This window comes from Colletotrichum godetiae, assembly GCF_030913485.1.
Source record: "Colletotrichum godetiae strain CBS 193.32 chromosome Unknown BDP55scaffold_69, whole genome shotgun sequence".
NCBI classification, from domain to species: domain Eukaryota; kingdom Fungi; phylum Ascomycota; class Sordariomycetes; order Glomerellales; family Glomerellaceae; genus Colletotrichum; species Colletotrichum godetiae.
Genome location: NW_026851317.1, coordinates 101,543 through 123,111, shown reverse-complemented (window position 1 = coordinate 123,111; position 21,569 = coordinate 101,543). Strand labels below are relative to the sequence as shown.

At 50.0% G+C, this 21,569-nt stretch overlaps 10 protein-coding genes across 10 annotated transcripts; 3 read left to right on the top strand and 7 right to left on the bottom strand.

Moving 5' to 3' along the window:
- Positions 1-194: 194 nt before the first annotated feature.
- BDP55DRAFT_698178 (uncharacterized protein) lies at positions 195-683 on the bottom strand (the record flags this gene model as incomplete). The annotated part of the gene is made up of 3 exons (XM_060577760.1): positions 195-318; positions 379-451; positions 509-683. 3 exons carry the CDS (start codon positions 681-683, stop codon positions 195-197), a joined length of 372 nt encoding a protein of 123 aa, XP_060423527.1.
- Positions 684-2,118: 1,435 nt separating this feature from the next.
- On the top strand, positions 2,119-2,556 carry BDP55DRAFT_773117 (uncharacterized protein; the record flags this gene model as incomplete). The annotated part of the gene is made up of 1 exon (XM_060581166.1): positions 2,119-2,556. One exon carries the CDS (start codon positions 2,119-2,121, stop codon positions 2,554-2,556), a length of 438 nt encoding a protein of 145 aa, XP_060423526.1.
- Positions 2,557-3,462: 906 nt separating this feature from the next.
- On the bottom strand, positions 3,463-3,773 carry BDP55DRAFT_681662 (uncharacterized protein). The gene has a single exon (XM_060576212.1). The coding sequence runs from the start codon at positions 3,738-3,740 to the stop codon at positions 3,516-3,518; it is 225 nt and encodes a 74-aa protein (XP_060423525.1). The 5' UTR covers positions 3,741-3,773; the 3' UTR covers positions 3,463-3,515.
- Positions 3,774-5,741: 1,968 nt separating this feature from the next.
- On the bottom strand, positions 5,742-7,520 carry BDP55DRAFT_757593 (uncharacterized protein; the record flags this gene model as incomplete). Its single annotated transcript, XM_060580787.1, has 2 exons — positions 7,176-7,520; positions 5,742-7,120 (listed from the first exon to the last, which is right to left on the bottom strand). Exons 1-2 carry the CDS (start codon positions 7,456-7,458, stop codon positions 5,742-5,744), a joined length of 1,662 nt encoding a protein of 553 aa, XP_060423524.1. The 5' UTR covers positions 7,459-7,520.
- A 2,487-nt stretch (positions 7,521-10,007) lies between these two features.
- Positions 10,008-10,874, top strand: BDP55DRAFT_773115 (uncharacterized protein; the record flags this gene model as incomplete). The annotated part of the gene is made up of 4 exons (XM_060581165.1): positions 10,008-10,205; positions 10,267-10,303; positions 10,401-10,573; positions 10,644-10,874. The coding sequence occupies 4 exons, from the start codon at positions 10,008-10,010 to the stop codon at positions 10,872-10,874; spliced, it is 639 nt and encodes a 212-aa protein (XP_060423523.1).
- Positions 10,875-11,090: 216 nt separating this feature from the next.
- On the top strand, positions 11,091-11,550 carry BDP55DRAFT_773114 (uncharacterized protein; the record flags this gene model as incomplete). The annotated part of the gene is made up of 1 exon (XM_060581164.1): positions 11,091-11,550. One exon carries the CDS (start codon positions 11,091-11,093, stop codon positions 11,514-11,516), a length of 426 nt encoding a protein of 141 aa, XP_060423522.1. The 3' UTR covers positions 11,517-11,550.
- An 82-nt stretch (positions 11,551-11,632) lies between these two features.
- Positions 11,633-13,087, bottom strand: BDP55DRAFT_564570 (aminobenzoyl-glutamate utilization protein B; the record flags this gene model as incomplete). The annotated part of the gene is made up of 3 exons (XM_060570346.1): positions 11,633-12,477; positions 12,533-12,676; positions 12,730-13,087. 3 exons carry the CDS (start codon positions 13,085-13,087, stop codon positions 11,633-11,635), a joined length of 1,347 nt encoding a protein of 448 aa, XP_060423521.1.
- Positions 13,088-14,167: 1,080 nt separating this feature from the next.
- BDP55DRAFT_564486 (major facilitator superfamily domain-containing protein) lies at positions 14,168-15,865 on the bottom strand (the record flags this gene model as incomplete). Its single annotated transcript, XM_060570338.1, has 6 exons — positions 14,168-14,587; positions 14,649-14,981; positions 15,039-15,164; positions 15,212-15,549; positions 15,611-15,714; positions 15,765-15,865. 6 exons carry the CDS (start codon positions 15,863-15,865, stop codon positions 14,168-14,170), a joined length of 1,422 nt encoding a protein of 473 aa, XP_060423520.1.
- A 568-nt stretch (positions 15,866-16,433) lies between these two features.
- On the bottom strand, positions 16,434-17,495 carry BDP55DRAFT_564539 (2-ketogluconate reductase; the record flags this gene model as incomplete). Its single annotated transcript, XM_060570345.1, has 1 exon — positions 16,434-17,495. The coding sequence occupies one exon, from the start codon at positions 17,493-17,495 to the stop codon at positions 16,434-16,436; it is 1,062 nt and encodes a 353-aa protein (XP_060423519.1).
- A 515-nt stretch (positions 17,496-18,010) lies between these two features.
- BDP55DRAFT_564528 (general substrate transporter) lies at positions 18,011-20,285 on the bottom strand (the record flags this gene model as incomplete). The annotated part of the gene is made up of 11 exons (XM_060570344.1): positions 18,011-18,218; positions 18,286-18,773; positions 18,836-19,069; positions 19,127-19,240; positions 19,307-19,334; positions 19,395-19,432; positions 19,494-19,608; positions 19,663-19,679; positions 19,748-19,886; positions 19,943-20,001; positions 20,061-20,285. 11 exons carry the CDS (start codon positions 20,283-20,285, stop codon positions 18,011-18,013), a joined length of 1,665 nt encoding a protein of 554 aa, XP_060423518.1.
- Between the last annotated feature and the right edge of the window lie 1,284 nt (positions 20,286-21,569).

Sequence of the window (21,569 nt, the reverse complement as noted above, 5' to 3'; positions counted from 1 at the left end):
AGCTAATCAGAGACAATGAAGACCTAGGAAACTCTTGCTAGACCCCAGAAACAACAGCCCATCCCGTGCATTCCCGACCACCGTTCCAGGTGAGAGCAGATTGATGCGATGCTGGCAAGCGACAAGTTGTGCTGGAGAATGCACTATGATGCTCAGGCTGGCAAGAAAGCCTTAGCATCAAGACAGTCAAGGCCTTAGATGTTGCACAGGAAGGAAGAGACATCGTCGTTCATGGTGCTGAACGAGGGGTGGCTGCGGATGTCGGTGACCTCGCCAGTGGTGGCGATCTGACCGCCACCGTTGCGGCATCCGGTGCCACTGTGGCAAGTCTATTAGAACTCTGATGTAATAAAATGATGGATATGTCTTTAAGCTTACTTGTAGAAGATGCAGTTGTAGCCGTTAGCGTTGAGAGAGCTGACCTTGTCGTTCAGTCTTCCGATGGGAGAGACTAGGGAATGTCAGCTGGATAGATCGAAAGGAGAACGAGGACTTGAAAAAAACTTACCGCAGAATCCAAAGTTGAAGTTGACAGTGTCGCAATCAGCCATGCCCTTGTCGCTGCAAAGGGTGACGCTCTGGTTGATCTGTCTTCCTTCGACTTCCTTGCTGGAAGTCTCAACAGGGGCCGCGAAGACAGCGACGGAGGCGAAGAGAACAGCGATGATGGTCTTGGAGAACATTTTGAAAGATTTGAAAAGTTGGGAAGTTGGTGAAACTTGTTGAGTTGGCAAAAAGTAAGGGATGTAAAGATTGGAGAGCTTGAAGCCGAAAGATTGTGATGATTGTTGTTGAAGAGACTGAATGAAGTGTGTGATGATGAGAAAAAAAAAAGAAGGTATCACCCATGGGATTCACTGATCTTTTATAGATTTGAGAAGCATCTCGTGTTGTCTTTGGATTGCTGTCGTGCCATTGAAATTCTTCGGCACGGGGAGTTCTCAGCCGGAGAAGTCCAGCTCAACTAACTTGTCGACAACATGATTCCGCGAAAACGAATCAGTCATCACAAAGCCCAGGTTCCTCATTGAGAGAATTGAACCTTAGGGATTGAAGAGATCATTGCCAAGAGTCTCGTCGACATGCCTTCACAGACTCTTGAGGCTGAGTTCAGAATCTTGGCGATTATGCATCGAGCTCAGATGGAAGAGGGTTAAATCGCGTAGAACCCGCATACGCAGTAAGTTCGGACCAAATCATAGTTGTGTCAATTATAGATGGTTGCTGTCCTTTCGGGCAAGGTCAACGTTGGCAAAACCACTGAGTTTGGATAAAACTGCCCGGAGATGACTCGTCTGCCCACGCTAAACCATATTAACGTTATTCGTCCCAGGCTTAACCTGACAATCCAAACCTCTGGGTCGGAAAAAAGCAGGCCTAGACCTCTTCGGATCTGTGCCGGATCACCACCCACGGACCAAAAGCTGGCGCTCGTCGGGAACGGCCAGATGCTGCTTTTCTCCGCATGCACTGCTGTTACGGTGCAAATGGGCGCTGTAAGGCGCAATGAGCCACGTGCCAAGCCCCTTTATATGAAGCTCCCCTCAGTGTATTCAAAAGCCGTAAAGACTACATGTAATTCATTCATCTGAGCTCGTTTTCGTATAACGCCTGGCTAGGCACCAATCTTGAGGAAACACTCTGGTCAGAAACTATAATAGAGACAGGTAATATGGAGGCGAGTATCAAAGACTCTTTGATGCACTCGTGATAGCTTCAAACTGTCTCCAAGCCATGAAAATGCCAAGAGTGCAATTCTGGATCGTGAGTTTTCGGTCTCGGATCTCTTCTGAATGTCCGCGCAACTCGGGATTTGAAAAAAGTCGTGACGGATTGTCTAACTTGCGAGTCTTTCGCAAATCATACCTTGGATTTAATCTCAGCCCCAAGAGAATGCTGGAGAGTCGACTCATCCAACATGAGCAGGGTTGTCAACAATAGCGGCCTTTGAAATTCACATAAATACTCCCTCATCCACCCTTCGTCCAGTCATATCATCATTCAAACCAATCACTTCTCCATCACTCTACACTCCTTTTCCAGTCCTGTAAACTTCAGACCACCTTCTTTTACACACCACTCGCTTTAGCAACTCCTCAAGTCCTACATTCCGCCAATATGAAGTTCACCACCATCACCACCGTCTTTCTGAGCAGCCTCCTCACCACTGCAACAGCCATCGACCCCGCTGTGTACGCCAACACTTTGCAGGACCGACAAGTTGCCGGCGCTATGGAGACTCAGAATCTGGTCCGCGCCGAGAGCATCCTCAACACGGCACGCTCCGGATCAGTCGGCAACATCCGCAGGCGCCGTCTCCGTGAGGCCCAGGAAAGGCAGTGCGTGAAGCAGCCCGCCACGGAGTGCAACAAGTGTATGGACACCCTTGTCGGATCAGCTGTCTTTGAGGTCATGGAGTGCGGTATTGCGGCTCTTGGCATCGGTGCCATCGGCGGAGGTACTACCGCTGCACTTGCTGCCATGGGGTTCTTGGCTTGTGACGGAGTCGTCTACAACAACTATGAGAAGGGCCTGATTGAATGCAGAGCCTTTTAGGGGCGTATATCGTACAACATGTGACGGCTGGTGGTACTTGTACACGCATCTAGTGCTTTGTTGAGGTTTTTTCATAGATTCTATCTTTTGCCAACAAGCTTTGAATCCCATACTGGTGATCACAAAACGAACAAGACCCGTCGTTGCAGACTTTGACCGAGAACAGACTTACAGTGCGCTTTGTCGTGGGATTGGGAGATCCAGAACCGAACATGAATCTATTCTTATTCACTCCCTCCCATCCATCACGCCCTGCTATCATAGATGTAGCCTTTGACCTGTTGACTCCATCTATTACGCTCTCATATGAGGGGGAGTAGGTGCGGGGGGCGGATGACTGTTTGTTTGCTGATGATTTCCCCTACCTGTCACCCGAGTCACTCTGACACATGCACGTTCTTTTGCGAAGATCGTTTGATACTGCGGCCCGCCTGCGTTTGAACGGTCTTCGGAAGGGACGATGAGTGTTTACCGCCGGGTCATTCAAAGACCAGTTGAATTGGTAGTCACATTGAATAAGAGTGCCTAGGTCACTCTTGGCCGCCACACTATACCGTCCTTTTGGACAGCACATTCCTATCCCGCTTAGAGATGCTGTGTCACCCAATCGCTGTTCGCGACAAGAAAGAGGCGCCAAGCCTGTGGCGGCACATCTGCCGACAACATCAGACATGGGATGGATTCGGGAATTGTCGAATATCTTCAGAAAGATCCTGATAGTTGATGCTGGGGCTTATTTCGATCTGTAAAAGAAGGCGTTGCGGACACCCGACTCTGCACAATACTATGTGGAAGAAAGCTCAAGCGACCTAGGTACCGTCCACCAGAATAACCCCCCCCCGATCTCGCAATGATATCTGCAGACGTGCACGGATACATCTAAACTTATTCAAATCACCATGTCAAATTCATTTGACGAAGCCCCATCCCCAGTCGATCCTGATCAGTCGCAAGCGACATTATTCTCGAACTAAGCAGTATGAACCACTACTCCCCGGGGGACTATGGCTTGATGGACAAGACGTTGGCCCCAATGCCGGAGAGCCCAAAGGCCCTAGCAAAATGTCTGCTGGTATCCAAGGCGGCCGCCACGCCGGTGCGGAGGGTCCCAACTCCGCAGCCCATAAGAGAGTCAATTCTGCAGGCACTGGTAGTGGCCAATACAGTGGGAGCAACAAAGACATTTCCAAACGGATACCTCACACTCCCGACGATACTCAGGTGTTTACGCACTTGTATTACGAGGAAAGGGAGAATGAGTTCTGGGGCGAAAAGGCACAGGATCGTAAAGAAACTGTTGCAGGAGGCACTTAAAACTACTGGGTCATCTACTGGGCCCACTGCTGAACCAACTGCTGGAACAACCGCTGGAACAACCGCTGGATCGCCAATGTCAATAGTTGGATCAACTGCTGAATCGGTCATGGAAGTTGATGACTAAAAGAGAAGCGATACGTACGGAGATTCTCTGAGCGTTACAATGGAGTGGTTATCTGCTAGTTTTGAGTTTGGCTAGTCTAGCTTCCTTAACAAGTACTCTTCATGTCTTACATTGATTTGCCTGATAGTGCCTGGCCGATTGCGAACTAGGTATCCCATCCAGCGTCAGTCAAGTTCCCTACTTTTGCTTGAAAGAAGGCAAGCCAGATAAATCCGGGAAACGTCAACTTTTTGCTTGTCCGATTCCTCAACGTTTGACCCAATCAGCGAACCAATCAACACAGAGCAGCTTAATTCCCTAGCCGCCACGTTTTACCGTAACGATATACAACAAGTTTCAACTTTTGATCCGTTCGGAGACGCTGTGTTACCGAACCACTGTTCGAAACAGTCTACGATGCAGCAAGCCGATGAGGCACATCTGCTGACTGCACCAACTCAACAAAGATAAACTGAACAACACCAAGTGGTTCATACCGGGGGTGATACGTAAGACGCGTGCGTATGCTCGGCTCTGGACGATGTTCTGCACACCAAGTCGACACGAAACGAACTCAACCACTCTACCGTCCACCACATGAAAACCAGTCTCATCTCATCGGGACTTTGTACAGTCAGGAAGAACAACATCAAGACCTCAGAAAATACAAATCACTTTGCTCACTGTCATTTCCATGCGACGAGGGAAAACCTTGAGACCGCGAGCAAAAATGTCATCGCAATTGTTCTCATTCGAGGTAGTCCACGGCGAAACTCCCGAGACATACGATATTTCCTACACCGGTGGCACCAATGCCGGAGATGTCAACGGCACTCCTGACTTTGGGATTGGTACCAGGGGTAATCGCCGCGCCCAGACCGCTGATACATCCATACAGGGTGGTCGTCATGGGGGTGCCGGCTATGGGCATCACGAGGGAAGTAAAGCAGATCAATCAGAAAAGCGACGTGTCACTCACAATAAAGCCACTCCTCAAAAGCTATCGGAGGCCAATGACAGGATCGTATACACCAAGAAATGTGACGATGCTAAAAAGAAACTTCAGCAGAAGAACGCACAAAATGCTGCCGGGGCGCAATCTGGTAGTGAAAAACTAGAAAGCACTGGGGCACCGGGAAAGATTATTGGTACAATGCAGTCATAACAAGTTAAGTTGGTCTTAAGCTAACTTCAAAAATAAAACACCATAAACGTCCCATCAATTGATGTGCCGCGATCATACAAAACTTTGCTCATCAAATCCTAGAAGGAGCCAATAAATCCATCTACAGTCTGTCTAGACGTGAATCGTCTTTGACTTTTGAGAAAGTGAATGTAAATAAAGTCGGACTGGATTAGCGTATCATTTGCCCTCAAGGTGTTAATGTGTTGGGCACGTCTACAGACTCTTCTGTAGCCTTTTGCTGATACATGAGAGGAGGAAAGATACCGATTTCTGATCTAGTGAGAAAACTTGAACTTGCGAGAAGTCAGAGCTGTTTTCCATTGGTTCTAGAACGGTCGTTAACCGAGAGATTCTAAGTTCTGGCACGGTCTGGAGGGAATCTGAGAGATAGGTCATAGAGATATGATGACCCACACTCAGGAATGAGTGACATGCTCCCTTCCGGGGGATTCCAGAATGAATTCCGCATAAATGAGTCATATAGGCCTAATCATGCACAGACACGCAAGTGACGATGATGCAGAGAAGTCCGATAGTGTTTCTGACCTAAGCTTACATCAAATGTCTATGTCAAAGCTTCTACGCATTGCCAGTGATTATAGCAGCTGCCTGCTCAGCCATAGCATACAACGGAGCCATAAGATGCGCAGCCATGGGCACAGGCAGCACTGAGGCATCCACCACACGCAGACCCTTCACACCTTTCACCTCAAACTCGGAGTCAACCACCTTGCCCATGGAACATGTACCATGGGGATGCCACGTTGTGACACCTCCTGCTGCCAAGCGAGAGTTAAGATAATCGTCAGTGTCATCAAGTGACACGGGCTCAAAGGCATCTGGCGCAGTTTCGCCAGCGATGAAGTCCTTGCCAAAAGTGGTGTTCAGCATCACTTTGGTCATTTGGCGGATACCCTCACGGTAGACGTAGCGGTCAACCTCGGATTCAAGGTAGTTGAGGTTGATGACCGGTCCGATTGTGGGATTGGAGGATTCGAGACCGACGGTCCCATGGGAGGTGGGCAGGAAAGAGACTACATTGGTGTAGATGTGCGATCCATCCAAAGGAACAGTAGGGTTGGAGGCGCTGTAGGCTTGGTAAATGATGAAGTTCTCGAGGAAACCCCGGCCTGTCTTCAGGAGAGAGTGAGTTGCGGCATCTGGTACAGCACCCTCGTCCTTGGCGATGGCGGCGGCAAGGCCAGTCTTGTCAACATCGGTAGACACAACCCAGTCGATCGGGTAGCCAGTAGCAAACTCGGGTTGTGAGAACAATGGGTTATCGGAGCCAAGCGCAAGACCTTTCTCAGGATCCTTGAGCTTCCAGAACTGATAAAATGACATGTGGTCCATGAGGTTCTTTCCGACTTCAGGAAGGTCGAGCCTGACGGAGATGTTGTGCTTTAGCAGCTCTTCAGAGTCGCCGATACCAGAGAGCATGAGCAACTGTGGAGAGCGGTATGCTCCGGCCGCCGAGATCACATTCTTGGAAGAAATCTGGGTACCATTGGCAAGCTGGACACCGGTTGCCCTCAGCTCTCCGTCGCTGCAATTCTTGGCAAGGATGATTTTCTCAACAAGAGTGTCGGTTAAGACTGTGATGCCATCAAGGGGGTAGATTACCGGAGTAAGTTCACGAAGACCTCTGCGTCTGGTCTCGGTGAGCTCAGCACGACCCAAGTTCTCGCCGGCGTTGCTGTCGAGGTTGGGCAAGCCCGTGATCCCAAGTTCTTGCCAAGCTCCTGCGACATCATCACGGAGAGGGTATGACCGGCCTGTGGACGTGACGGAAGCAACATGGAGTGGACCTCCATTGCCATGCCGAGCGGTGCTATTGGTGCTAAACCAGTCCTCGGCCTTCTTCATCCAGGGCAGCTGGCTGTCGTAGCTCCATCGCGAATCACCTACGATTTCAGCCCACTCATCATAGTCCACCTTGGGGCCGCGAGTGTAGCCGCCTAACCACTGTCAATACCTGACTTCATTCTCAGGGAAATTTCACTGGCTGCTTACAAGAGTTGATCGCGGCACCGCCGCCTAGGCCTTTGCCTTGGTTGTAGACGAGACTACGGCCGTTGAGCGCGGAGACAGGCTTGGTAGGGTACTGCCAGTCGAGCTCGCCACCCATGAGGTTTGTGGCGTTGGTGTAAAGAATGTCGGTTCGCGACCGGGTGTCTTCGCCGGCCTCGATGAGGAGAATGTTGAGAGAACTATTGTACTCCAACATACGGCTTGAGATAACGGAGCCCGCAAGGCCACCGCCAACCACGACGTAGTCCCAAACAGTTGATAGCATCTTGGCTTTGAGTCGCTAATAGCAAGACGTATGATTGGTAGGGAGCGAGGAGGGGAGAGAACGAAGAGTGACTCTAGGGGTTGGTCTGGACCAAGCGAAAGGGCCTCGAAGATCACCAAAGGAATGCATGTGTAGCGAAGTCGCTTTAGGTTTATATGCAAACGCAAGTAGGAACACGCTTGCTCAGGTCCTGGGAGATAATGTCGGCCATGATTTCCCAATGTTGATATTCGGGAAATACCCACGACCGGTTACGTCGTTCCACTGAGGTGCGTGGACTGCATGCCTCCGCTTCCTGGGCATGTTCAACCTCACCCATCCTCTTTGGCGCATTGTATTACTGTGTACACGCAAGGCCATGCTCAACTTAGAGTGTCATGCTCCTGCAGTGATCCCCTTCAGAGATGTGTACAACCGATGCAAGGCTGCGTTGCAGAATCCTAACAAAATGTTGACATGTATGTGCATCAAGATCAATGAACTCAAGACCGGTCGGGAATCATGTCCGAACGTAACCCTTGATGTCTTCAAGGCTCAAGTGCAGGTTCTCTCCAACCGCATAAAATATGGAATGTGATCCCTGCTAGTTGGCTTGGCAGTTTTTAGAGACAGGGATATTTATATGAGCGGATGAAGAAGTTTGTTGGTTGACAAGAACAACGATATTTACGACACAAGGAATCTACCCGTTGAAGTATCTTTATCATCGCCAGAACATGAGTAGATTGGAGTTTGCCTTATGCGCACTTGATGTACATGCAAATTTGCGCTAATGACATTTAAGAGCGAGCCACGAGCTTGAACTTTACTGGTAGTCGAAAGGGTGCCTACCGGTATCTTCTCCAGTCTATTCTGAATATTGCTGAAGGGCGGTAAAGCGTAGGAGACATTGACCCTTTGTCGCGACTCGCGGGGGCTGATTCAGTCAAAACCCCTTCCCCATCCTAGCCAGGATGGCAAAAAGACCCTTGGTCTCCGGGAGCATCCACCTTGTTCCGCGCTCAAGAATGATGAACGGTTCGAGGTCCAACATAGCCCAGCCCACAAGGCCCGCTTGGCGACAAGGGACCTCAAAAATTGCGCAACACCAAGACAAAGCAGGGCTTCGAGTGAACAAATTCCTACTAGCCGAAGAGGTCTATGAAATATCGTTAGTCGTACGATCTTTCCAGGATGAGAAGCAATACCCAGGCGAGCGATGTGGGAAATGTTCCCGTTATTTGGTGGGAGAAAGTCCATGATAGTGACTGACAGGCTTGAGTATCGATTTTTTGAAGCCGAGCAAGATCCGCCGGCCGACATATCGCATTCAATTACTGAGCTGTCCTCCTCAAAAATTTGCTACCCAATTATTATTCATGGCATAATGCAGATTAAATCTCTGTTGTCAACACAAGGAGAGCGTAATTCTGCACAGTTCCTGTGCCCTGACTCAGGCAGTTGTACAAGCTGCCCTAATATACACGGAAGGAAAACAAGAGTGCTCAGAGTACATACTGGACTTTGCCATGCTAACCTGAGGTAAGTCTCGTTGCCAGTCAGCGAGAGGCACAGAATACCAAGAGCATCCATCACAATATCAGTTAATTGACTAAGTGAGGACTGGAGGGTATCAATCCGGGGCGGCTAGCGCTTCGCCATTGTGTCTGAGAACAAAGACTGGTAGAGCACACCCCCAGCTCTGCAACCTGGAATCTTGTCGGTTTCCACAGGAAGCACGAGGTGTCGCGCAAACTGACCGCGCCGCAACGCGCGCCTCCCGTATGCAGATGTCTGTATTACCGGGTACGTGGCTTGCTGATCGTCAGAGAACCCACGTCTCCGGTACTTCCTAGACTTGCGATGTTGAACAAGCATCTCCAGTTGGGTAGAGATATGGTATATTGATGGCATTGGTGTGCGGGAAAGTTACAAAGTCCCAACGGCGTCCAGGTGCAAGTCCATGTCTCGTGCGAAACTCAATGATGGCTCATATCCAACTGCCTAGATACATGCATAAAGTAAGCCGAGGCTTGGTGAGCGACTGGTTAATCTGTCTCGGTAATGAGAATCTGCGCGATGTGTTGTGAAAAGCAATATGGTGTACTGCTTGTACGAAGTAATACTGCCGTCAATTTACATAAGTATGGCGACCTGCCCGAAATGGAATAGAGGGGATATGACAAGCACCTGATTTAAACCTGAAGCCCTGTCACGTTTTCATCAACTCCACGCGGTCAAGTAGAGCAAAGGAAGCTATGCAAGATAGTAAGGATCTGAAGACTTGGCCAGAATCTCCAGGGTTAACGTCTGAATGCAGACGCGCCCCTGACTCCCTGCACCGTCTGCATTCGTCGGCCGCCGAGATGGAGTCATGCAAGTTTCAATGAAGATAGCTGTGCCGTAAAGATTTGCAGAATAAGACGTAATCCTAGTACCCACACCAGCCGTTCTTTGTCAAGTCTGTCCATGTTTGAAGCCGAATTCTTCTTGAGAAATAAACCCAATCATAGCCGCCCCGCGAACCACACAAGTGCTGCAAACACAGCAGTTTTCAGAGCGCGACAACAATGACTATCGATTGGAATCTTTCTCGAATCACGACTACGATTGTACCGCTGGCAGCAAACCCAAATGCTGTACAGGTGATTTATACCAACATTGTGTTGGTGACTCTCGTAACAGTATGGACAGGACTGCGCCTGTACTCCCGAAAGATGCGCCGCGTTCCTTTTGGAGTCGACGACAGCTTGTACATGGTGGCATTGGTATGATACGAGGACGAATCCGTGCAAAATTTGGGCACTCGACTGATCATAAGTCCGTCAGATACTGTTCTACGCCTTTGTAGTTCTGCACTTCATGAGTAAGTACAGCATTTACTCAGTGGTCCTACTCTTTGGCTTTTGGAAGCGTGCTGCATTGTTCTCGATGCTGGACTAACGACATGGATCAATGATCAGTGCTTTTCCTTGGTGGTGCAGGTCATCACGTCTCAGAGCTCCAGCAGTGGCATATTGAGAAGTTGATGAAGTTTGGATACGCTAGTCAGGTGGTCTACGCTGTGTCTCTTGGATCCCTCAAGATCAGCATCTGTTGGATGCTTCAACGCATTTTCTTTGTCCGTCCCTTCAAGGTAAGATCAGCGGTAAAGTGGCCTCTCTCGATGGCATCTGTGAGTAAATTAACCGGATCGTGGCCTACAGATTGCAGCCTGGGCAACCATGGGCATGTGCATTGCCTGGACTTTGATGACGATTCTCATCGGCTTGCTTATCTGCAGACCAATCGCGATGCAATGGAATCCGACGATTTCCGGGGGGGTCTGTGGTGATCAAATTACAGCTTTCGCTGCTGTGGGCGTGGTCGATGTCATTGTCGATCTAATCATCTTCATTTTTGCCCATCCCGATGGTTCTGAAGCTCCAAGTTTCTAGCGCACATCGAATCGCCCTCATAGGCATCTTCGGAGCTGGCATTTTGTGAGTGAACGCCTGAGCTAGCAAATTGGCGCCTTTGCACTGAAGCCCTTCCCGTTTCGACAAGTTCTGACGAGAAGGATTTACCATAGGACGATCGTCTTCGGAGCCCTGCGGCTCGCTTCGGTATTTAGCGTTGACTTTCTTGACTTCTCTTACACATCCCCAAACGCCATGGTATGGAGCTCAGCTGAAATGGGCGTCGCCCTCATGGTCTCCTCGTCACCGATTCTCCGGCCAGTATTCGATCGCATCTTTGGCCGCTTCATCAGTACCCTTCGATCAAGTGCAGACCGAACCGATCCTCACGCGAAATACTACAAAAGTGGCAAGTCTGGGGCGACCGGACCGCGTACATTTATCTCAGCCTCGAAACCTCACTCTCGAGGGGCTGATGGTTTCATGGTCATGACAGACTCGGAGGAGAACCTTGAGATGGACGATATGCATAGAGAAACAGGCACAAAGGCGCTTGGGGGAAGGAAAGCGAGTCATAGGCGTTCCGAGTTTGGCGAAGCGCAGGGTGATCGTGTTTTGAGAGATGACGGGTCGACAGATAAAATATTTGTCCGCACAGAAATTGTGCAGAAGACGGATTGAGAGGACTTCACGATATCAAGGTCTTGGATTCAGTTTAGGCAAAATGACTCTAGCTACTTTTGTACTCTGTGGCTACTCAGAACTTGTTGACGCATCCAGAAGACCACGCTGTAGGCTTAATGGTATGACCTACGTCTTCTGCGATTTGTTTGTGTAGCCTCGAATTCCTCCTTGATCAGTTCGAGCATGCCGTCAACAGTCAGGACATCAACAGCAACACCAGCCATGCTCTTCGCGACCATTATAGCCTTGTCGAATGCAGCCCTACTGCCAGCGGCAACTTCAAAAGCAGCAGTATGAGGACCGCCAGATGGGGTGCTGCCATTCTCGTTCGTAATTCCAAAGTAAGGGCTGATCGTGGGGAAGTCCTTGCTAACATTTCCCTGATCGGTGCTACCACTCGGTTCGCGCAGCTTATCAACCTCGGCGTTGGGGACTTTGCCGCCAAGTTCGGTGAAGTACTTTGACCAGGAGCTGGCGAGAACGTCGTTGGATATCATGTTGGAGTAGCCGTATGGGCGCTTGGTAACGTTGAGCTCAGCGCCTGTGGCCAGGGCACCGGCTTCCCAGCACTTGATGATGCGCTCAGTCCATTCTTCCAGGGCCTCGTCCTCGGCGGATCGGATTTGAAAAGACGCTTGAGCGAGCGCGGGGATGACATTGATGCGTGTTCCTGCGGAGGTAATGATACCATGAATCTTGTCGGTCGATCGCGTCTGCTGACGGAGGAGAGCGATGGCATTGTTGGCGAGTACCAGGGCGTCTTGAGCGTTGATTCCCTCCCAAGGAGACGCGGCCGCGTGGGCTTCCTTGCCGTAGTATTCTACTTCGAAACGGTCGGTCGATGTGGTGATCATGTACGGAGAGTCGCCGCCGTTGGTGGGGTGAGAAATGAGTGAGATGTCGATGTTATGATCCCTGAAGGCGCCGGCTTCAAGGAGCTTGACCTTGCCACCAAGACCTTCATTCTAAATGAGTCTCCGCGGGAAAACTCTTAGGCGCTAGATATCACTTACTCTCTTCAGCAGGAGTGCCGAACAAAATCACTTTGCCAGGAAGGCTTTCAGCACGCATGATCTCAGCGGCAGCAAGCGCTCCTCCGACGGAGGCTGTCGCAATGAGGTTGTGCCCACAAGCGTGTCCCAGTCCAGGTAAAGCATCTACCGACACCAATTAGTCTGGGGCGAAGTAGCCGTGGTCAAGAGTAACGAACCATACTCGGCATTGAAGGACACAACAGGTCCCTCACCTGATCCTTCAAACACTGCGACGAATGCTGTGCTGATGTTGTAGATGGATCTTGTAACATTCCACCCTTCGTGAGATTCCATGAAGGAGGTAAGAAGGTCATGGGCTTTAACTTCTTCATAGCCTAGCTCAGGGTTGTCATGGATTTCCTTGTTGATTGGCCATAGCTTGTCAATCATGGAATCGATGTAGTCGGACACATCCGAAAAGTGCGGGCTTGTTTCGCCAGTGCCGTTGCTTTGGCGGGGAATCACGTTGAATGCCACAGCTGAGCTAACGCTCAGTGCTGCCACCAGGGCCGTGAAAGAACCTTGGATACCCATGATGTTAATATTCAACGCAAGTGAGTAAGTGGAGATGAAGCAGAGGAGAAACTTGAGACGCTGATGCTAAGATATCGTGTGCGGTTATATACTTGCTGTTTTGAACTTAGACACTGTGAAGTCGCTGATTGCTGTTGCTATCTCCTCTCAAGGTCCGGGGTCCGGCCTGACGCGCGTAGATCGACCAGACGTGGCCATTGTATGGGACAGTGAACCCTGTAAAAACCTTTACGTTTGGCTATTACTAGATGAAAGAGCTCATCGGCCACATATTGAGGCATGCCATTCGCTGCTTGACCTGTAAAAGGGATCTGGGGACATGCGTCCAGCTCTGTGGAAGACGCGAGGAGAAAGAGTTGAAATTACCGTTGAAGGTTGGACCTGACGCCATTATCTCCACTTCTACCTGGAGTAAACAGTCTTGGCGAGATAGCCATTTTCTTCCACATCTTCATCACGCCGATATATCGTCTTAGGGGCTTGGCTCAGCTCTCTGGGAGGTTGGTCATGTCCGAACGGCCTTGAGAGAACCTGGGGCCCCGCGCATGCCTTTGCCGTGGAAAAGTCGGACCACCTTGCTCCCCTTTTCCTCCGCACCATCACCAAGCGGCATCCAGAGGAAGAAGTGGGGTTGGATCGACGCTTGGCAAGTAAGCCTAAATATAATAGCCGATCGTCAAAAGTTTTGCCGACGGTTATCTTCGCGATCATTGCCAAGGCATGGCGCCGGTTTTTTTGGGCACATTTGTTCCGATGACGGATTAGTTATGGACGTTGATAGTTGTTACTATATTACATCATGTCATATATAGCTGTGTACTTCTTGTCATCATCATGTTTTCCGATGCCCATTGGTTCTGCCAAGCAACAACTCCCACCGATGCCGCCCTTTAGTACCCACAGCCTTTCGTTGATTGCACATCATCCCCGTAAAATAGGTAATCACTCGACAAGGAGCGACTTAAATCTACCTAAAGGAAATCATAGACTCCTCCGTCGACATAGAATAAAACATGTTCTTAGAAGGAGGTTAGCTTTATAATGTGTAGTAGGTAGTTGATGGTAGAGCAGCATAACAACCTAATGCACGTATCGAAAGGAGACAACCCCTTCACCACCGTGCCCAAGTTTTGAGCCTTTGATATGGCTATGGTTCGTAACGCCCAAGCGCTCCTCTTCTTCGAACTTCCCATTCTGTTTCTTGAGGTAGTACTTGATTGACAAAGCTACGCCGGCACATACCAAACACGCCCCGGACATCACCGTGCCACCGGCGTAGTACCTCGGCTTCTGGCTATCAGGGAACATGTAGCTTGTGTAAAAGTGCGCAACGCCTGCGGCCATGAAGTTGACAATGGCGAGAGCGGCCGCACGCTTTACTCTAGGTCGTGGTAGAGAAGAGCTGAGCCAGCTTACGCAGAGGTTATATGGCGCATAAGAGCCAGAGGTCATGAGGAACATGGAAAAATATCTTCCTCCGAGGGATGGCACGAACATGGCCTACATAGAGTACAATTAAGTTCCATGAAAGAATTATTCAAGTAGTTGTCGATGTACATACCAAAAGATTACCAAGCAGGGCAAAGATCATCGGAACAGCGATATGATAGCCACGTTCGTCTTTATGCGATGCGTGGAACGATACACACAGTGACACGATGAAGGCGAAGAAGTATGGCGGGGACGTCAAGAGGAGTGTTCTTGTTTGGCCATATCCCAGGGTTCCCACAATCGAGGGGAAGAAATTATTGAAGCTTTGGGCAGTAATCAACGCCATTTGCTGAACGATGAAGAGATAGAGCTTGGGGTCGATGAGAGCTTGTTTAAGTCCCCAAAAGATCGACTCCGGGTCCTCGTCAACAATGCCTGCGTTTTCTTTGCGGATTCTCCACTCCTATATATAGTCCATTAACGGATTTAGTGCAGTCTGTCGAAGATAAGTCTGACTTACGGCGTAGAGTTGGTGCTCTCGTGAGATGAAGAGATGCTTGCTTTGGAGTGGATAGTCTGTAAGTAATGGCAGAAGGAGCAGCGCAATGACAACAGGCATGGCACCTTCAATGATGAAAAGCCATTCCTATGGGATGTCAATTCCGAGTCATGCTTCTAGCCTTGTAAACTTACCCACGATGGTCTTCCTGCCTTGCCTTCCATGCCCGAGGTGATACCCGCAGAAATCAGTCCCGAGAATGCGGTAGCAAGCATATTACCGCCGTACAGGATAGCAATCCTTGGAGGCAGCTCCTTTCTATTATACCAACAGGACATCAAAACGAAGACAGCAGGTAGGAAGGGAGCCTCCACCAGACCAAGGATGAAACGGACAGCAGCAAGCTGAGAGAAATTGGCGGTGAAGCCTTGGCACATGGAGAGAACTCCCCACAAAGAAGTGATTAAACAGATGTAGTAAGAAGGTCTGACTTTCCCAATAATGAGATTTGAAGGAACCTGGGTGATGCAGTCTGGCAGTGAAGTAAGCGGCAAGGAATTCTGAGGGCTCCAGGCATTAAGATCGCCACTTACAACCGACGTAGAACATCAGCAAGCAAGTGTTGTACTCGGCGTTTGTTATATTGAGTGTTTCTGTAAGACCTGTGATCTTGGCGCTTGCTATGTTGTTTCTATCCCTTTGGGATCATTAGCAGAGGAAGACCCAATAAGTGATGTGTTGACGTACAGGATATTCAGGAGGAATAAGATGAACACCGAGGGCATCAATGTGAGATCAAGACGCCGTGTGAGACCCTTCTCAAGAGATCTTAGCTCGTCGATGGCCATGTGTTCCAGCCCTTGAGGGAGCGGCAACTCATCAGGCAACAGTGTCTGACGTTTCTCTGTATGCTCGGCATCTTGCTTTTGTGCTTGAATTGCTTCTGACATCATAAAAGCTACAAGACCAGACGAAATAGCGAACACGGGTGGCTTTCCTTCGACAGTGATATGAAGATGCTCGAAATACTCAACTATAGTATTTAAAGAAACATAGACACCAATGCCGTCGCAGGGATTAAAGCTCCGGGGAGAATGCCGGTGGGATGACCCTGTGACAGGGCCTCTGATCCGGGGCCCCGGATTCTTGGTTTGCGGGGGAGGAGACGGATAGCCCCTGGGGTTTCTTTTACCTTGTAGTCAGGCCCCAGGGCCGGCATGCGACGTTTGAACCGACTTTTCCGAATATCGGGGAGAATGCCGGAGGGCAGGTTGATGGGATGACATGTTGATCGGCAAACATGCCAACATCAGCTACTGTCTGGTCAGTTGGATGAGCCATTACCTTAGGCAAGGTCAGGATTGAGAAGAAACAAATCTTATGTTGGAGAATATCGCGAGAGCTACTTTTGATCTATTAAGATGTCTCAAATGTCTTCTGATTTACCGGCGTCAACGGTTTCCCGACCAAGCTACCGTCGTTTCCAACCACTTCAACAATGTTCTTCATAGCATTCAGCTCAAAGTTAACCCGCGTAGTTATGGCTGCTCCTCCGTTGTGGCACGTCAGAGTTACATTCTCCATGTCTGCCAATGTCTTTGAGACTTGTGGTTCGTGGTAATGAACATCCAACCCAGCAGCTGATAGCTTCCCGCTCTGTAGAGCCCCAATCAAGGCTTCTTCGTTCACAACTTCGCCCCGTGCCGTGTTGATGAGCCGCGCTCCATTTTTCATAGCTGCGAAAGCTTCTTTGTTGATCAAGTCCTGCGTGTGAGCATTGAGCGGAATATGAAGCGTAACACAGTCTGACACCGCTAGGAGCTGGTGCAGTGTTGGATGGAAGGTCGCTTGCAACTCTTCCTCGACCTCCGGTGGTGATCGCACGACATCATAGTAGTGAATCTTCATACCCAATGCTGTCCGCGCTTTGTATGCGAGCTTCTTGCTGATGTTTCCCAACCCCACGATTCCTAGCACATGATCGCGTGGGCTCCACGAGATTCCTCCCACGAGCCGATGCATGGCAAGAAACTGCTCAGGATCACACGTTCTCGCAGCTCTCTGTGCTCTCCAAAAGTTGCGAAACACGGAAAGAATCATGAATAGTCCTGTGTCGGAGACGGCCTCATCACTGGCACCGGCACCGTTGGCGTACCAGATCTTGCGGCGGGCGAGAGCATCGACATCGGCCCAGTTGAAGCCTGCTCCCGCGGAGGCAAAGATGCGGACTGATGAGGGCAGGAGGTCGATGAGTTCATCATTCCATTGGCCCATTTCGCCGCCGCTCTGGAAGTGCGGGCGGAATATTGCGGAAAAGTCGCCATATTTCTTTTCTTTTAGGGCTTTGATGAATGACGTTCGGTCGGTCTCCTCGTTGGCTACGACGGTGAATCGATCAGTGAAAACATCTTTGTAGTAGTCATGATTGTATTTGATATCCTCGCCGAGGCGGAGGACAATGGGCGTATTGCTGGACATTGTTTCAGAGGACTCCTGGCGACGTGGATAAAAATGTAAGGAAGATCGCTGGGGCTTTCAATATCCTTGGCCAGTCAACCAGCAATGAGGCCTTGGTGCAGCTAGAGATAGTGAGAGGTAGCAAATGTTGGTGACATGAGAAGCTCCGAGACAACGATCAACTGAGTTCAGTTTACGAGTGCTCATTTTGTGCTCGTGAGGACTAACTGTCTAGATGATCGGATGTCTTCCGGGATGGGCTTAATCTCCGCACGTTATTCCCAGCAGAATGGCGATTTCGGCGAGAAAGCCGATGCATATCCGCCAACCCACTAAAGCTCCGAAGCCCGCCTTCATCGGCAAACACTGAGGATCACTTGCTAAAGTAGTCAATGTACCTCATTCCTTTAGTCTGAGGCAGTGGGCTAGAAGAAGAATGATACATATCAAGATAGCACGGACAGAAAACAGTCGATATAGTCAAGGAATCATCGATTTCATTCAGGAGCTAGGACGAGTAGTTCTCGACTAAATATCTATTTGTTCCAAGATGGGGAATTCACTTCAGCCTCTACAAACTTCTCATTAGGAACCTTCATGGTCTCCAATACAGTTGATGCTGTGCGAGGCTCCAAACTCTTCTTGACGGGGTTCGGTGCAGAGAACACCTCCTCGAGCTCTTCCAGCGTCCTGTGATTGGTTTCCGGGAAGAAGTAGAAGATGAAGATTGCCTCCAGTATGTCCCTAGAGATGACTGTTAGCATTGATGACATCGTTTAGACTCGAGGCAATGAATGTAGAAGTAACTCACCAAAAGACAAAGACCAGGTAGAAGTAGTAGCCGATCTTCTCAAACGCAGGGCCAGAACTGTAAGCAAGTACAAGCGAGATAGCCGAGGAGGCAAAGTTGCCGACGGCAGTCCCTTTGGCACGGGTGGAGGTGCTGAGAGTCTCGGCAATGTACATGCTCTGCTGTGCTGTCCAACCCAGAGAAAATACGACACCGAAGAGGAAGACAAAAGCGATGGTAGTGTTGGCGGCGTTGGTGTTGCTCGGGTCATCGACAGCCATCTTAGATGTACCGGTGATGACGGCGAAAGTGACGGAGCAGAAGAGAATGCTGTAGATGAGCAAAGGTCGTCGACCGACGCGATCGGTGAGACGGGCACCGATAACACTGCCTAGAAGACCGAGAATGCTATTGACGGCGTTGAGGGCTAGGACCTTCTTTTCATCGGTGATTCCGGCTGTGTTCATCATTGTGACGAGGTAGTAGCTTGATAGAGAGTTGCCAGAGGCCTGAGATGAATCAGCATTAGGACCGGTCGTAACATTTGTTTGAGGGGCACTGAATTTCTCACCTGTCCCATGATGGCCATCCCCAGTACACAGATAAGTCTTCTCCGGGCAGAGTGGGTGTTCCACAACTCATGATAATCCCACCACTTCTTATCACTAGCCTCGTTAGATATCTGGGCCATCATTTCCTTCATCTGAAGCTGCACGATAGGGTGATTGAGGTCCCTTTCGCCGTGCAGCTGTGTTAGGATCTTTGCTGCCTCTTCGTGCCGGTCATTAGCGACGAGCCATCGGGGCTGTTGAGTCTCACGTCAGCTGTTGAAACAGAGTATAGGGTTCCGCTGATTGCTCACACTCTCAGGCAAGAAGAAAACGAATGCAACAACGATTCCGGAAGTGACCAATTGGCACCAAACAGGGAGTCGCCAACCACCGTCGCCTGGGATGAAAGAAGCTCCGTAGGCAACCTGTTGGTTCGCAGTTAGTACCTGATTACGAGAAAGTCAAAGAGATCAGAGGTTGTAGTTGCTTACCCAACCGGCAATGAAAGCCCCAACTGGCCTGTCTCATTGTTAGCTTGGGCGAAACACCATGCGGAAACTCTCAAGTAGATGCTCTTACCACATGCAGTTGTAGAGTCCAGTCAGGGTACCTCTCCACTGTTTTCAATCTCATCAGCGAAACTCATTGGGCTATCCCTATGTGCAAGATTCTGCATACCTTCGGATGAGCCAGCTCGCTCACGTAGGTCGGAGCAGAGACACAACAAAACGATACACCGAAACCCAAGACGAAACGTCCCCCTAGGAACTGGGGGATGTGGTTCGCCGTGGCCCTGAAGCGCAAGTTAACGTCCGAATCAACATCTCGATGAATAACTTTGTCTTACTGAATGCAGGTGCCAACCTGTAACATCTATTAGTACATGCCCGTTCGGAAAAAAAGCTCGAGAGATTGATGGATAATTGACTTACAATGATAAGCAAAGCGCCAGTAAACATGCCCCAGCGTCGTCCAAGAAGGTCATTGACAGGCCCTGTGAAAAGGATTGCGCAGACCGATCCGACGTTATACATCATAAACACGATGCCAGTCGTAGAACCTGAAGTTTTCCTGCTACTATATCAGCATAATCCACTTGAAAAGTCTTGCTAGCAAGGAGCTCTCACATGTCAAAAGTTCGCTGGTAAGATTTCATTCCGTTGAGCGATCCCATGAGTGATCCGTCCTTGTGTTTGCTGTCAGCTCGACCAGGTCTGTCCCAAATGAAAGTCGAAGTAAGCTTACATAGCCGTTGAGGGCACCGCAGCAGTACGCAACAAACAGCACGCCGTAGAGGTTGAACATGGATTTCGTCCATGGTGAGTACTTGCCGTCGTCGACTTCGTGCGCGATCTCGTGCGCTGCAACGGCTGCCACCACAGCGGGATGCGCGTCTTCCATCACATCGCTGCTGGCGAGATCGCGCTTCTCGTCATCGATCGCATACGTCCGATTCGCTGAGTCTGCCATTTTGGCGGTCGAGTCTCTGCGCAGAATTCGGTGTCTTGTTACACGAGGGGATGGCTCGATTTAGGCCGTCAGAGTCTGATGAGGAGAAAATCAACCGCCTTCCCTCGAAGATCAATACAGAAGCGATCTCATCCTTATATACGGCCCTCATTGGGCATCTCAATGGTTCGCTTCCTAGTCCCTCGGCTGTAACCAGTCCACTCTGACCCAAGAGCAGCAGTGCAGCAGCCAAGCCGGCGCGAGTGGTCTGTCAGACTGTCTCTGGTATCTATGCCCGTTCCGTATCCACATCCAAGGGTTCACTCTAACATAGAGGAGCATCTGAGCTATCCCCGCATTTCCTTTCTTCCCCAGAGTGGACTTACCCCAGACCGCGCGATTCCCTAGGTCAATCACATGAGAGGCGCCGGTTCGCTACGAAATCCGGGTTGTGTCCGGCACTTCGAAGGTAACGTTCTCGCTAGGGAATTAAACCGGATTCCCGAGGCGCGTCATGATTGGAGAGGATATGAGAAACATGGCAAGAGCCGTTTAGCTTCCGCTTGGCGATCATTTGCAGTTGGAGGCGGCTGGTTCTTCGGCTCCGAGGTCCCCGGCTCCTCGAACCAATTGAAGAAGATAATCGTTGCTGGTGACAATGGCAAACCTTGGCGTGCCATATCCCCTGCGAGCGACTGAGAAACTCTCCTAGATTGTCTCGTGGTCCTACCCACGGCGACCCAGACTGTTGGAACGACACTGTCCATCGCGCTATGTCGAGCCATTCAGCTGAGAGAGTCAAAATCAGCATATGAGAGAAACCATGGGTTCAATTGGTAAGGCGTCTCCACAAGCGACTAACATGCATGTATGGCATCAAGGCCACGTGGGAAACAGTCTTCTTCTGACTGGCAAAATTTGGGCCTGTAACGCCGGCCGACGAGCTGGGCCGTGCCGTACTGACGATCATGGATGTTGGGAAATGCATTGACGAAGTTGTGATTAAAACACCCGCTTTCCAGCAACTCAAAACAGAAAACATTTGATATTCGGTCAATTCTTGGTTATCAGGTAGAAGAAGAAGACACAACCGGCCTTCCGATCCGTGGTGGGGATGGGGTGCAAGACAGGCCTCGAAACTATTGACCACCCACTACGAACTTGTTCAAGTCAACTTGCGGGGACTGTGGGTCTCATCCCCTTGTTCAAGCCTAGTAGAATTGATCAAGAGTCTGAAGAATTCCTCGCGTCAAAGTGTCTGTCACACGAACAAAAGACCGCACAGTAGCCATCTTGGCACAAATC